At 44.9% G+C, this 16,314-nt stretch overlaps 1 protein-coding gene and 1 non-coding gene across 2 annotated transcripts; both read left to right on the forward strand.

The window, feature by feature from the left end:
- The first annotated feature begins 1,331 nt into the window (after nucleotides 1–1,331).
- On the forward strand, nucleotides 1,332–9,141 carry LOC122544284 (eukaryotic initiation factor 4A-I-like). The gene is made up of 11 exons (XM_043683361.1): nucleotides 1,332–1,503; nucleotides 3,004–3,055; nucleotides 3,852–3,984; nucleotides 4,499–4,638; nucleotides 4,837–5,005; nucleotides 5,599–5,708; nucleotides 6,194–6,337; nucleotides 6,620–6,757; nucleotides 7,674–7,763; nucleotides 8,270–8,349; nucleotides 8,479–9,141. The coding sequence occupies exons 1-11, from the start codon at nucleotides 1,478–1,480 to the stop codon at nucleotides 8,621–8,623; spliced, it is 1,227 nt and encodes a 408-aa protein (XP_043539296.1). The 5' UTR covers nucleotides 1,332–1,477; the 3' UTR covers nucleotides 8,624–9,141.
- LOC122544443 lies at nucleotides 5,962–6,137 on the forward strand. The gene has a single exon (XR_006310347.1). It is a non-coding gene; the product is annotated as a small nucleolar RNA SNORA81 (small nucleolar RNA).
- Nucleotides 9,142–16,314: the final 7,173 nt, after the last annotated feature.

Consider the following 16,314-nt stretch of genomic DNA (forward strand, 5'->3'; position numbering starts at 1 on the left):
AAAGGTCAAATCATAGGATATTCACAAAATCTCACTTATTTTTAATAAAACCTTAAGTTATCTCAGTACTGTGACTTGAAAGAAGTTCTGGGATTTACATATTAATCAATCTAAACCTGCATCCTCATTCTAAGTGATTAAAGATGTAACAGGAATCTAGGTTTGTTCAATACACCTGAAGAGCTTATGCCCAAAATGTCGATTCTCCTGCTCCTTGGATGCTGCCTGACCTGCTGTGCTTTTCCAGTACCGTACTCTCAACTCTGATCTGCAGCCCTTACTTTCTCCTTGTTCAATACATTGCATCAATTGTATAACACTTTGATCTTTTACTATAAATTTTGTGTCCTATGACCCTGTCCCACTAGCTACCTAAGGAGCAGCGCTCCGAAAGCTTGTACTTCCAAATAAACCTGTTGGACTATAACATGGTATTGTGTGATTTTTAACAAAAATCTGGGGCAGTCAATTGCACTGATACTGACAGCACCTGTGGACAGAACTAAGCTTTTGTTAAAACTGCAAGTCGAGCACCTAAAGAATGTCCCACTTTCTTTGAAAGCCTTTTCACTGTCCGAGATATAAACTGTCCCTAGGCCAATCACCTCATCCCTAAGTCGAGAATCAGTCTGGTGAAACTTAATTGAGTCCCTTCTTAACCCAAGAGAGACATGCAAGCCTGAGTCATCTTGCAGACTTCAAAATGGAGTTTTGGTAGGTTAATTTACAAGTACTACTCTTGATTCCTCCACCCAAGTCCCGGGTAGGCAAGTCTAACCTTGCCAGGAGGGTACCAAAATTTTCTTTCTACAAAGGCTGCCAAACATGCAGGCATTCTGCACCTCACTGGGGCCAGAATGTCAGCTCACATTCCTTTGTTTGCTAATGAATGGGACTTTGTGACGAGATGTCCCAGACACGTGGTCACCTCAAAGAGTGGGGATACCCATTTAATCCATCACATGCTAAATCTGGGAGAGAGGCATTTCTCAGATGCCGAAACAAAAGATGGTTGTAAAGCGGTGAACTTCGCGCCCACCCTACCAGCGGGCCTGAAACAATTCTTTTAAAATGGCATTTTTTTTTTGTCTGTCTCTCTCTCTCTCTCTTTCCGGAAGTGATCAATTCGCGACGTGTCAACCGAACGTGTTGATCAGGGCGGGGCGACGCCGCCAGGAATGGGCGGGACCGGACGTTCGCGGGACCAATCAGGGGCTCGGCCGCATGCTGAGCGACGGGAGCCGCCACCAATCGGCGGGTGCGGGTGGGCGGGGCCGGGACGGCCAGCAGGTTCGGCTGCGCCCGCCGGCCGCCTATAAGAGGGAGAAGCAGCGTCGCCCCCGCTCTCTCTGCTGTGGCGGGCGCGGCGACTGAAGGCGTGTTTAAAGAGCGGGTGTGTGTGTGTGGGGGGATAAAAAATTAAAAGTCTTGTCGCTATCTGACCTTTCCCAACGAAAAAAAAAACGGAAAATTTATAATGTCAGAAGACGGCGCGGAATACAGGTATCACAAACGGGGCGGGAGTATGCCTTAAAAGAAAGGGCTGGCGAACGAAATCGGTCTCCATTCATAAATCGAATTCGTGTTGAATGACATGAGTTAGGGGAAAAAAAAACTGTGCCACAAAATGGCCGGACGCTGGGAATGGAAGAGGTGGGGGTGGGGAGGGGAAAAAAGGGAGATTTTCATATTGCTGTCGTCTCGGTTTTCCCTTTAAACCCCGCTCCCGTCAAAACTTTTTATTTTTTTTTATATATATTTTATTCTTGAAAGAGAAAATTGAGCGAGGGGACAATGGCTTTTTGACTTGGCCTTACCTTGTGTCTCCGTGTACTCGCCCGCGACCGGTTGGTCGGTTGGAACCAACGGTCGTTTTAATTTTGTAATCGGACCGTCCGAATTGGCCGCTGGTGGGGGGGGTTGGGGTGGTGTCCCGCTCCCCGTACAACTCCTCCGGGCACTTTCTGGGGGGGGGGTGGAGAGAAGTGGGCTGGGCCATGCGTCTCGCCAGTGCGCAGGCGCTGCGCTGCACCCTCCCACCTCCGGCCCGCGCCATGGTGTCCGCATGGATCCCCGCGCTACGCATGCGTGCTCACTTCCGCATCTCTTAGTAGTTAGGTTTGGGGGGGCGGCGGGAGAGAAAGAAGATCTATAACAAATTATATAGAGAGGCCTGATGATAACCGGCGCAAAGGGTTTGAGACACTGGGGTGTGATGATACTGGGTGTAGAGGGTTGAGCAAGTTATAAATTCGCGGGTGGAGAGGGGGCTTAAGAAACGGTACACGGGGGGAGGGGGTGGGAAGATGATAACCAGTCGGGGAGCGGGTTCAAGAAATTATACGGTGGTTCAATATGTTAGCGGTCTTGGGGCATTGTACAAGAGCATGATCCCCGCTGGGTGTGGCTTTGAGTTCGACAAGGGTGTGATAATGCCGTTGGGAGGTTTAAGGAGTTGTACAAGGATACAGTTATATCCTGTGGGGGGATTTAAGGAGTTAGGGTTACAATGGTCCTTAATGGGGTTTCATGAAGTAGACCTGGCTGTGACCAAACCCTGAAGAGGTGTCAGTGGAGTTTGATTGCCTGGTCAGTCTCTTGAGACTAACTTCCCCATCCTATTTGGGGACATCAGGAATCAGCCATTTGAGCCATTGTCTGACCAATGTTTGCTCCATAGGGGTGAAAGTCTTCCCCTTTCTCATAAATCTTGTGTAATACTCGTCAGTTTGTTTTATAAGTGAAAGTGGAAGTTCAGCTTCTGATTGCTAATGTGTTATTACACCATTTGAACACTGCAGTGACCCTATCAATCTCACCTTTGTGGTAATTTCCTTTTCTTTTCCTGCTCCCAATCATGTCTGTGTTGCATCTTGGGTCTTGGAATCCTCACTCTTATTTGCATTCCCACCTTTTTAATACTGAGCAATTGTGTACCGGTGTTGAATTTCTTAAAATATTGTCTTAATTTGAAATGTGACACTTACTGATTTTACTTTTCAGATCTAATGATCATGGTGGACCTGATAGAATGGAACCTGAGGGTGTTATTGAGGTGAGTGAAATGAGGCTATGGGCTGAATGTGTTGGTGAGTAGTTTTGAACTTGTACAGTTGCAGTAATGCATATGCTTGACTGTATTTCCATGTGCCCTGGGTTGCTTAACACTTGGTGTGTCCCCATTCATTTGGCAAGGAGGTACCTTTTTGCTGTGGTACTGTAATTTGGTCTCAGTTGGGGTATACTAATGAATCCATATTCATCCCAGTGTGTTCTAATAATGAATCTACACTGGTTCATACTATGGTCACAAGATGTTGCATGAGACCGTGTACTGAAATCTATTACACTGTCAATCTACATTTCCTGGGGAAGGGAATTCAAAAGCTATTTAACCTCTGGCGAAAGTTTTTGCTGTGGTCCCAAATGGTGAACACCTATCTAGTGCAAGGGGCCCTAGTATTAATTTCTCCATTTTGAAATCAGCATTTGCCTGTTTGGCTCTGTTCATTGAGATGTAATGTAGCAGGCGATCACTCTTGGTGAAATCTCTGCAGTGGCTCTTTGTCCTGTTCTTGCGCCCCATGTCTTTGGTGTGACTGAGTGATTGCTTCATGGAGGACCATTGTGAAATCAAAAGCTGATTTCCATATGGAAATATCTACAGATGTTGGTTTTTATTGTTTTCTTTCTGTGGCTGTTGGTATGTCTTAACACACTGGAGAGGACCCTTCTGAAGGTGTTTTCTCGAGTTTCTCTTATGATCAGTGAATCTTGAGCTTGAAGGCTGATGCAGTTGAGCCAAAGCATTGCTTTGCTTCCATTGACATTTTGAATGCTTGCATTTGCAGAGCAACTGGACTGAGATTGTCGATAACTTTGATGACATGAACCTTCGGGAAAACCTGCTCCGTGGAATCTACGCCTATGGTTTTGAGAAGCCATCTGCCATCCAGCAGCGGGCCATTCTTCCCTGCATCAGGGGTAGGGATTGCACTGCTGTTTCCTGGCCAATCACAGGGGCATGTTTAGTAACAAGGTGATCACAGCATTGAGTGCTTCTCAAGAATGGTTGGCACTACCATGGGTTTGGAAGTTCATTCCTGGATATGCAGAGATCTCTCAGGGATGGGTTTCATAACGTGAGGAATTGTTTTAGCATGCAGCATGATACATTTCCATTTGTATTACACTGCTTTGTGCTGGTTTCCAGTTTATCCCCAGTCACTGGGCAAGGAGGTACCATTTGCTGTGGTACTGTGACTTAATCTGATTTGGGGTATACTAATGAATCCATTATTCATCCCAGTGTGTTCCAACAGTGAATCTACACTGGTTCATACTATGGTCACAAGATAATTGCATGCAAGCACCTGATCATTATTGTAAAGGGGATTGTGGGAGTTAGGCTTAGTAATGGGAGCTTTCTGCCCCAGATTCCTGAGCAGTTGCATTGAACGGGAGAAAGTAACTTGTGACCTACCTTCCCCTCTTCTAGAGTATGATGTCATTGCCCAGGCACAGTCGGGTACAGGAAAAACTGCCACGTTTGCCATCTCTATCTTGCAGCAGTTAGATGTGGGCCTGAAGGAGACACAAGCCTTGGTGTTAGCCCCAACGAGGGAGCTTGCCCTACAGGTAATTGTTTGTTTCTGCGTGTAACTTTAAATTGATGGTGGCCCCTGGCTAGTACAGACATTGAAAAATGCACACACAATCACATTGCTCTCAGAGCGGATCTTTGGATTTGTAAGACTCTCCTTTGTAGAGTTCTTGCAATGTACAGAAAACTCCTAGGTAAGCTTTATTTTCTTTTTTCTCTCTTTATTTTCTTAGATTCAGAAGGTCATAGTGGCTTTGGGTGATTACATGGGTGGGACCTGCTTCTCCTGTATCGGTGGCACCAGTATCCGATCGGACATGCAGAAGTTTCAGCTGGAGGCTCCACACATTGTGGTTGGGACTCCAGGCCGTGTATTTGATATGATGAACCGGCAGCATCTTTGTAAGTACATGGGTGGAAAGAGTTTAATTTGGGAGATTTGTAGAAGTGCCTCAAGCTTTATAGAAGGCACACAAGAGGCTGGAAGAGCACAGCAAGCCAGGCAGTATCAGGAGTTGACATTTTTGTTATAACCCTTGGGACTAGAGAGTAGCAGAATGTTCAGGTAGTGACAGGTGAATGCAGGTGGTGGGTACGACCTGGTTGGTTGGGAAATCAAGCTTTATAGAGTTTACTTTGCATATCTCAAAAGTGCTTGCTACCTGCATGTACATCAGTGTAAGAAGCAGCTCATCAAAAGCAGTCACTGTTTTTGACTCCACCTTAAATCTTGAGCAGGATCGTTCTGTGTCTTTGAACTCATGGCATCAGGCTATAGTCCAACTGGCTTATTTGAAATCACACTTTCAGAGCATTGCTCCTTTTATCTCATGAAGTTACTAGTTTTTATAAATGAAATGATGGCACCTTTTAATTGGAGGGGTGGGTTCAGGGATATTGTTTGGCTTGTGTTGGGGGTTGGGGGCAGGGTGTGGTGGGGGAGAGATCTGATCAGTGATGAATTGACTTGGTTTAAGTTTTATTTTAACTTCCAGCTACAAGATACATCAAGATGTTTGTTTTGGATGAAGCAGACGAAATGTTGAGTAGAGGGTTCAAGGACCAAATCTATGAAATATTCCAGAAACTCAACACATCCATTCAGGTACAGCAGCTGTTTGCTGGAGCAGGACCCTGTATAGTTTAAGTCATGTTTGCAGTCCTCTCTAAAACGAGTTGGTGATTGAAATGGGTATTCCTGGCAACTTGGAGGACCCATCCTGCAGATGCTGTTCAGGATAATTGGTGAAATATCAGGCATATTGGATCTGAATAACTTGGGTTTTCTGCATCAGTTTGCCACTAAGCTTGAAAGATTAATTCCTAGTTCCAGCTGCTTCTATGTTACTAATATATAAATTGTCCTTTGCAAGCATCCTGCTGTAGCTGGGAACATTGGTTAATTCTGATGTTCTTAACAATGACAGTTGGATTTGTTGGGACATAGATTAATGCCCCACCCACATTGACTTGGGAGGAGTGGACCTCTTTCTTAATGTCCAGTGCTTTTACCTGTTGATGTGGTGGCACACTCGCCAAAAGAGCTAACTGAGTGATCAGTGTTTGAATACAGTCTTCTATCTCTTCTAGGTGGTTTTGCTTTCTGCCACAATGCCTTCTGATGTGCTGGAAGTGACCAAGAAATTCATGCGTGACCCAATTCGCATTCTTGTGAAGAAAGAGGAGTTGACGCTGGAGGGAATCAGGCAGTTCTACATTAATGTGGAGCGAGAGGTGAGACACATTGGGACCTCTGCTTCAGTCGAGAGTTCCAGTCCAATTCAGCCTCCAGAAAGCTGTTTGTTTCAGCATGGCTTTGTGCCCTACTGGATTTCAGCTCTCTGGTAGAGAGACCAGCTGCACTCCACTGTGGATTACAATGTCAGTGTTTTTATGCAACTAAAATGCAGTTGACAGGGTTAGCAGAATTGTGTATGAGTGCTTCTTGGTGCTGGGGGTGTGAATGTGGAGCATTTGAGTTTTGTCATGATCTTAACTTCCTATTTTTGTCTCCAGGAATGGAAGCTTGACACTTTGTGTGATCTGTATGAGACTCTCACCATCACACAGGCTGTTATATTCATCAACACCAGGAGAAAAGTGGATTGGCTGACTGAGAAAATGCTTGCACGAGATTTCACTGTTTCTGCTCTGGTAAGAATCAATTAATTGCACTTCACTTCATGAAAGTTGTATTCCATTGTTAAAATAGGCTGCCCCTGTTTGTAGCAATCTGGTGACCAAATCTGGGGGTGGTTGTTTTCAATTAGGTATTTTCTCTCCTACGCAGCCCCCCCCTCCTCCTGCCAAAATCCCATCTTCCCCTGCCACTGCAGGAATTGCAAAATCTCTGCCTACATTCCCCTGCCCTCCCCCCAACCTCTGTTCAAGGCAGAAAGGAGCGCCTCCAATCTAAATGTTTCACCTGCACTTCCCCACAGGCATTTAGTGTACCCATTGCTCCCGATGCAGTCTCCTCTACATTGGGGAGACAGGATGCCTACTCGCAGAGGACATCTCCAGGACACTTGCACCAACCAACCCCCACCACCCATGGCTGAACGTTTTAACTTCCCCCTCCCACTCAAAGGATATGTAATTCCTGGGCCTCCTTCGCAACTCCCTAACCATTTGAGTCCTGGGGGAGGAATGTCTCATCTTACACCTCTGGACCCTCCAACCACATGGCATCACTAGATTTTGCAAGTTTCCTCCTTTCCACTCTTACCTGTCCATCTTCCTTCCCACCTACTCGGTCCACCCTCCCCTCTGACCTATCACCATTACCCCCACCGTCCATCCATCTATTGCACTCAGCTACTCCCAGCCCCACCCCCTCATTTATCTCCACCCCTTAGGCTCCCAGCCTCAAGGACTTTTGCCCGAAACATCAATTCTCCTGCTCCTTGGATGCTGCTTGCCCTTTGCTTTTTCAGCACCCCACACTCTAATCTCCAGCATTTGCAGTCCTCCCTTTCACCGTACTTCTCTCCTCACCTCCCCTGTTCCATGAATTATCAGGTTGTGGCTGTTTCTGTTGTGTTCAACTGATGGTCTGTGTCTCTTGCAGCATGGTGACATGGAACAGAAGGAGAGGGATCTCATCATGAGAGAGTTCCGGTCTGGGTCTAGCCGTGTGCTGATTACTACTGACTTGCTGGTGAGTTCAAGTAGATCAGAGTGGTAACAGCCTTGTACCAGAGAAGGAGTATATGGCTTGGTATTGTGGTGATCTGCTGAAACTGTTTGAAGTAGAGCGCAGGGGAGTCTTGTGTGCCACATTCTTTGGATTTTGTAGATTTGGTGAAACATTGGCCTCGCCTGCACAGCAGATTCTGGACTTGGCCCAAGTTCACTAAATATGCAGTCAATGGTGCATTTTATAAAGCCTTGTCTAGAGCATTCAGTGAAGTGGGTCCCCTTCCTGTGCAGTGAGTGACCTTGCCTGTCGTTGGGTGGCTATGGTTGACATGAGTTAGGCCACTCGCTTTGGGTGAATGCAATCTGTTTAACTGCTGAAATGGAAACCCAGCCTGGAGGAACCGAGCTGGTCTGGCAGTATCTGGAGAATGAAATATTTGGCATTGGTTGGTTAAATCAAAAATGTTTGGAAACCACTGTCCCATGTCTGTTGTCATCACTAATAGAGCTACTGGTTTATTTTAGGCTCGTGGAATTGATGTGCAGCAGGTGTCCTTGGTTATCAACTATGATCTGCCTTCCAACCGTGAGAATTATATTCACAGGTAAGTGGTGAGCAGTGTTTTTTTTTTTCACCACTGGCTGGTGCCTCTGCCTCTATGCAGGTAATCATATCACCCTGCCCCTCGCTCGCTCTCACTTTGCATCCTTGTGCTCACTCTCTACCCTCGCAGAATTGGCCGTGGGGGCCGCTTTGGACGGAAAGGGGTTGCCATCAACCTGATCACTGAAGAGGACAGGCGAACACTTCGTGACATTGAGTCATTCTACAACACTACTGTGGATGAGATGCCAATGAATGTTGCTGATCTGATCTGATAGGTTTTCGGAGGCTGAGATTGAGGCTGTGAATGCTGACTGGCTTACTTGCAGTCAAGGTTTTCTTTTTAAACTCGGTGTTGAGTGTCGTCTGGATGCTCAGAACTGATCATATTGCGTACAACACTGTTGGTGATCAGCTTGCTTTTGGAAGAATTCCTTGTCCTTCCTCCTTGTAAGGTTCAGACTGGAAATGGAGGGGGGAGAGGAAATACTTATGGGGTCATTAAAGATTCTGGGTAAGTACTTTTTCAGGCCCAGTCTTCTCTTAGATGTAGTAGCATTAGATATTTTTCATCATGTAACCATGTATTTGCGGACCCGGAAGTATCACAGATGTTTGAAGTCTGCCAACTACGTAAAGCCAGCTTACTTCAGGATAATGTTTTGGGATTCGGAGTGGAGTGTGGGATATCATTCTTGAAATGTGTGCTAATCACGGACAGAGATCATGTACAAATCTTGCATTGTCTGTATAGTATTTATTAAATGCTGTTCAATAAATTTGTATTTGTTTACATGCATTGTCCTGGGAATCTTCAATGGTCTTAACTTTGCTTGACTTGACATGTATATGGAACTTGTACCCTTGTTTTTCCAGAGTAGGAAAACCTATGGGGATAGTGATGACCCTTCACTTCATGATGTCTGTGCAGAGCTGTTACTCTGCATGTTGATGGTGTGGGCTGTGTAATCTTGTTGCTCCTCAGTGTTTGTCAGATGAGTGTGCATAGTGCCTGTATAGGGCTTCCCACTTCATTCTTCATGGCCACAGTACAGTGAGTGGCTCTCCTATGTCTATTCTCTTGTGCACCTGGATTTGGTTATTGCACTTTATAAAGTCATGTATTATTGAACATTAAACTTGGTATAAGAATCAGCACTGATGTCTTCATATTCTTTCACTAATTGCTCCAGCTCTGCTGCTGTTGTACTAAGTGCAGAACAAGACTAAAGATGTCAGTTAAAGTTTTTGGATTTGTTTAAAATAGTCCAGAGGTCAATCCACCAGCTTATACCAAAGATATACATTGTCCCTCAGTAACAGTCTCCAAGAGAGCTTTTGGTTTCCCTTGACCCAATCAGTTTGGGCTTCATTACAACCTTGGGATGGAAACATGTAAACTGAAAAACCCTTCCCTTTTCTGTAGCTAATTTTCAGATGCCTCCCTGACCTTTAGGTGGTGCCATTTGCTTGTTTGGCTGCATGCTACAGATCAACACATTCAAGGCACTTTTTAAAACAGTTGCTTCAAAAAAAAAGTGGACATGCTGTGATTTTTGTAACATCAGACTCCATATGCATTTCAGATGTGAAAGTGACTCTGGGGGGGGGGCAGGTGTGGGCCAAAAAGGCAGGCAGTTTTGAGGTAGGATGTTTCAGCTGTTGAAGAGGTTTGAGGTCAGTCAGATGGGGTAAGATGGCTTTGTTGTATTATCATACCATGAGCTTCTGTATAAGTAGTCTAATGTTCTGGTAACCTGGGTTTGAATCCCTCCATGAAAGTTGGTAGAATTGAGAATGGTTTCACATCTGTCAATACAGAATAGCCTCAGTTATCTGATCATCAATTATCCAAATCTTGGATCATCAGAACAATATCTCAAGTTCCTGTGTTTTTTTTTTGAAACAAACACTAAGCAAGCCTCTTGGCCTGGAGGGAGCAGGAACAGAACTGCTATTGCTGCTGTCATGAGAAACCCTGTTCTGCTATCTGAACAAAGTACTCCACACCCATTTTGTTTGGACAATGGAGGTTGTTCTGTACACTAAGTCCTTCAGGGAAGCAAAACAGGAGTTTGTCTGGTCTGGCTTAAATGTGATTCGACTTGCTGCAGTATGGTTGACTTTCTGCTGCTGTCTGACATAGCCTGGCTAGTCACTCCATTGCATTAATCACTGAAATATCAAAGGAATGGAACTAGGTAGACCACTGGGGAAAGAATAGCAGAAACAACATTGAATGAGCCAAATGGCCTGCCTTCTGCTCCTGTCTTATGGTCTGAACCCTGTTGATCTGGCAAAGTACTCTGAGTAACATCGTGGGGGTGTACCAAAATTGGGAGAGTTGTCAAGTAATAGCCTGATGTTAAATGCATGAAATGATAATGTCTGAGTGACTATCCCACCCACAATCCTTGCCTTGCCTGAATACCCTGCCCCAATAACAGGGCAAACCCACCATGTTATACAGTTGAGGTAGTTGCCCTTTGGGAGTCTGCAATATTGACCAGACTGCATGAAGTTTAATGGCTTCAGATTAAACACAGCCAAGGAAACCTGAATGCCATATCCCATCCTCCCTTGGCTGATGAATCATTACTTACCCATATGCAACAATTGGAGGAAGTTGTGAGGGGGTAGAATGATGTCATGTGGGTAATTTCACAAGTAGCTCAGCAGCAACACTACCGATCAACTGGTTGGGTCTGGCAGATACATTTGTCCACATCAGTAGAAGTATGACCATCTTTTGGAGATGAAATTGCACCTTTGCATTGAGAGTAATCTCCAGTGTGTTGTGTGGCATTATCACCATGCTAAATGGGACGGATTTCAAACCGATCTAGCAACTTGATTTAAGAATCCACGAGGTGCTGTGGATTATCAGCAGTATTCCAGCACAATCTGTACAACACAAATTCCCAGCTCGGCAAACAGAACCACAACAACAATCTGTGACCTCATGGCCTGCCTTGGCCACCCCACTCATCCATTACTACCAAGCCATGGGTATTTGGTAGTTCAATGGAGAATGCAGGAGTAGCAGCTGAAAATGAGTCGTCAATCTGGTGAAGCCACCAAACAACAGGACTACTTGTATGCTGAACAGCATACACAGCAAGAGCTAAGCAATCCCAAAACCAACGGATCAAATCTAATCTCTGCAGTCATAGCCATAGAGATGCACAGCATGGAAACAAACCCTGAAGTCCAACTTGTATGCGCTGACCACGTATTCTGAATTAATTTGACCCATATCCCTCCAAACCCTTCCTATTCATATATCCATTCAAATGTACCAGCCTCCACCACTTCCTCTGGTAGCTCATTCCATACATGCATCACCTACTGCCCCTTAGGTCCTTTATTAAATCTTGCCCCTCTCACCGTAAACCTATGTCCTCTAGTTTTGGACTTCCCCCAATCTGAGGAAGAGACCTTGTTCATGCTCCTCATGATCTTTATGGTAAATTATACATGGTCACCCCTCAGCCTCCAATGCTTCAGGGAAAATAGCCCCAGCCATTCTGCCTTTCCCTATAGCTCCAACCCTGGCAAAATCCTTGTACATCTTTTTCCAAGTTCCACAGCATACTTCTGTAGTAGGGAAACCAGAATCTCATGCAATATTCCAAAATTGCCTTATCGATATCCTGTACAGCCGCAACATGACCTCCCAATTCCTATACTCATTGCACTGACAAATAAAGGCAAGCATACCAAACATTTTCTTCACTGTCCTATTTACCTGTGTCTCCACTTTCAAGGAACTGTGTACCTGCCACATTTAGTCATGAATGGTAGTGGACAATTAAACAACTTATTGGAGGAGGAGGCTGTACAAATATCCCCATCCTCAATACTGGATCAGCCTGACACACCAGTGCAAAAGATAAACATGCAGCAATCTTCAGCCAGAAGTGTCAAATGGATAATCCATCTTGGCAGACTCCAGTGGTCCCCAGCATTGCAAATACCAGCCTTCAGCCAATTTGTTTCACTCCATGCGGTATCAAGGAGGAGTTGGAGGTGCTAGATTTTGCAAAGGCTACAAAATTCCAGCAATAATACTGAAGACGTGTGCTCCAGAACCTGCTGCTGCTGTAGCCAAGCTGTTCCTGTTAGGACATTGGCCTCCACCTGACAATGTGGAAAATTGCCCAGGTATGTCCTGTACACAAAAACGGGACAAATGCAAAGGGGAAACAATACTTACTGCCGCATCAGTTTACTCTCAATCATCTGTCATGACAGAAGTTGTCATCAACAGTGGTGTCAAGCAGCACATGCTCAGTTCAGAGACATTATTACACACCTCTGGAGCAGGTGGGACTTGAACTTGGGCTTCCCAGTCCAAGGCTAGGGGTATTACCACTGTGCCATAAGACATCTTTAAGTTCCTCAATATAATGAACTGGGCCCATCAGCTTCAGCTATTTCATCAATGATTTCCTCTACACCCTAAAGTCAGAAGTGAGGATGTTTGCCAAAGATTGCACATTTCGTAATGCCTCCGATACTGAAGGAGTCCATGTTCAAATGCAGCAAGATTTGGACAATATCCAGGCTTGAACTGAGGTGACAAATAACGTTTACACCACACAAATGGCAGTCAATGGCCCTCTCCCAATAAGACACAACCTAACTATCATTCTTCAAGTTTCAATCGTGTTACCATAACCGAATCTGGAGTTAGCAACATCCTTGGGTGTGGAAAATTATCCAGAAACTTGACTGGACATGTCACACAAAAACAGTGACTACAAGAGCAGGTCAGAGACTAGGAATACTGTGGCAAGTAACTCACCTCCTGACTCCCCAAAACTTTTCCACCATCTGTAAGGCACAAGTCAGGACTGTGAGGGAATACTGCCCTATAGTCTGGATGAGCAGCTCCAACAATACTCAACAAGCTTGACACCATCCAGGACAAGTCCATTTGATTGGAACCACATCCACAAACATTCACTCCCTCCAGCACCGGTGCTCAGCAGTGTATACCATCTATAAGATGCACTTGAGAATTCACCAAGGCTCCTCAGCACCTTCCAAACCCATGACCACATTTGCAAGAACAAAGGCAGCAAATACATGGGAACACCACCACTGCAAGTTCCCCACCTTGCCACGCATCATCCTTACTTTGAAATATATCGCCGTTCCTTCAGTGTCGCCGGGTCAAAATCCTGGAATTCCCTCCCTAAGGGCAGTGTGGGTCAATCTACAGCATACTACTGCAGCAGTTCAAGAAGGCAGCTCACCACCATCCAGCAGGGGCAACTAGGTACAGACAGTAAATATTGGCCCTCATCCCATGAGTGAATGTAAAAAAAGTTGCCAGTGTGAAGGAAGTAATGATCATCTGACGATTGTTATGAAGGTATAGAAGTGTACTGTACCTTTAAGAGAGTGAAGGACTTAGAGAGACACACAAGAGTGCTGGCGAAGTTACATTGTAACATTTGGTCCAGCAGCTAGAGTAGCTGGTTGCCTGGATACAAAAACAAATCAAATTTGGCAATCAGTTTAAATTATATCCCAAAAAATACAGACTCCAAACAATTGAGTATATTGACAATATTAAAAGCCAATGAAACAATCCAATGCTTTGTGGTATAAGACTGGGAAAAACTGAACAGTCGAGAGGAGAACTGCCAAGCCACCAGCATGTACAGACTGCCCAAAACACAGCTCTCTTAAAGGTACCTTAACTATCGATGACCTATGGAACAGAAATCCTGAAGGAGAAGAAACTCTACAGAGGAAGATACGAAGGGAAGATTTGATAGCTGCCTGGCTTTGAAATTTGAATTTTGGTAAATCTTACCTGGAGGTTTATCGGACTAGTATTACAGAAGGGAAAGTAAAAGGTAGGTTAGAGGAAAGAGTTGTAAATAGTTGTTGTTCTTTGTAATACTTTAAGACATAAAGTTGTCAATTTTTACTTTAAATAGTTCTTGGCCTCTCGAATTGTCACAGATGAATCTTATCTGTGTTGCTGGTTTAAATTAAGCAGGAGGGTTTACCCATGTCATAACAACGATGGAAAGATTTCTATGACCTGATGGGTGACCAGTTCTCAGCCTGTTCACTCCCTTGCACTGTAAACGGCACAGTTGGCATGCTGATGCTTGCTTTGACCAGGAGAGACTTTCCACACTAACATTTATGGGACAGGGTGCCAATGTTGGAGCAGAGCAACACGTAGCGGGACATTTTGAAGAAGGGCATTTGCCAGTAGTTGTCCAGGCAGCAGAACCTGACTACTTTCATCATTTGAGCAATTTAACATCAAAATGTAGACGAGGATAGGCTGTGAGGAAAGTTGAAGGGCTGCAAGAGGTTATAACTCGGAATGATGCTACCCCCTTCACTGTCAGTACTGAGGATGTGCCAGATTGTCAGACAGGCTGTACCAATTAATTGGATTATTCTCATGTTTTTCATAAGTCCTTGTGGCTCTGTGGTTAGCACTGCTGCCTCACAGCACGACAGACCCAGGTTCAATTCCAGCCTTGGGTGACTGCCAGTGTAGTGTTTGGATGTTCTCCCCATATCTGTGTAGGTGTCCTGCAGATGCTCCGGTTTCCTCCCACAGACCAAAGATGGATTGGCTGTGCTAAACTGCTCGTAGTGTCTGAGGATGTGCAGGCTACGTGGATTAGCCATGGGAAATGCAGGGTCATAGGGAGTGGGGTGGTGTTGGGATGCTCTTCATAGGGTCAGAATGGGCCTAATGGCCTACTTCCATTCTATGATAATCTGGTCTCATTTCCCACCCCAGCTCCAAACCTACCCTGTGGCCAGTTGAGAACGAAATTGGATTGTAAGTGATATGGGTGCTCCTCACAAACCTACTACTGTTAATGCAATTTAGCTTTATGATTCTCTTCAACATCTCTGGGCTGATTAAATCGCTTTGTAAAAAGCATTTGTTAACTGAGGGCCGGCAAATAAACAGGAAATGTCTCCTGTTTCCTGAATAAATAACCAAGGTAACTATGCCACTGAAATCTTGGGTAATGACAAGGCACTGTTCGCAGCTCTGAAGCTCACTGCAGCAGGATGGAATAGATTGCTGCCTGACTATCTACCATGTGAAGATTGGGTAGACATGGAACCAAAGACTGGGGCACTGAATTTGATTTATTATTGCCACATGTACCAAGATACAGTGAAAAGTATTGTTTTGTGTGCTTACCAGACAAACCATACCTTACACAAGAATAATAGAACAGAATGCAGAATATAGTGTTATAGCTACAGAGACGGTGCAGACAAAGACCTACCCTAATATCTGTGAGGTCCATTCTTGGACACTTACAAGTGAATGTCAGGTGACAGATGAATTCACTACTTAGAAACTGGCTGTTTTGAACAGATAAGGAGCTGTTAACTGGAGGGCTGTTATTGATGCTCTGGTATTAAGTACATTCCTGAGTGAGATTGATTCAACATTTCCATGCTAAATTTGAAGAGTAGAACAGGAAATGGAAATTGGGGTCGATTATATGCCTACTGCCCCAATTACATTAAAGGCAGGTCGCCATTCAGTCTCTGGAGCATTGTCCAGCATTCATAGAGTCACACAGCACGGAAACAGCTTTAGTCCAACCAGTCCGTGATAACTATATCCCACTTGACTGCGCTTGGCCCATATCAATCCAAATCTTTCCTATTCAAGTGGACTCAGACCTTTGGCTTCATCGTGGACAGGGAAACAGATAACCAGTGAACATAGAACATAGAACAATACAGCGCAGTACAGGCCCTTTGGCCCTCGATGTTGCGCCGATCCAAGCCCACCTAACCTATACTAACCCACTATCCTCCATATACCTATCCAATGCCCGCTTAAATGCCCATAAAGAGGGAGAGTCCACCACTGCTACTGGCAGGGCATTCCATGAACTTACGACTCGCTGAGTGAAGAACCTACCCCTAACTTCAGTCCTATATCAACCCC

This window comes from Chiloscyllium plagiosum, chromosome 48 (assembly GCF_004010195.1).
Source record: "Chiloscyllium plagiosum isolate BGI_BamShark_2017 chromosome 48, ASM401019v2, whole genome shotgun sequence".
Lineage (NCBI taxonomy): Eukaryota > Metazoa > Chordata > Chondrichthyes > Orectolobiformes > Hemiscylliidae > Chiloscyllium > Chiloscyllium plagiosum.

Bases quoted from the DNA above. Each gene is read 5' to 3' on its own strand.
- LOC122544284 (XM_043683361.1), top strand. From the start codon at position 1,478: ATGTCAGAAGACGGCGCGGAATACAG. The intron at 3,056-3,851 runs GTGAGTGAAATG...TTGCATTTGCAG, and splicing joins AACCTGAGGGTGTTATTGAG to AGCAACTGGACTGAGATTGT. The intron at 4,639-4,836 runs GTAATTGTTTGT...TTATTTTCTTAG, and splicing joins CGAGGGAGCTTGCCCTACAG to ATTCAGAAGGTCATAGTGGC.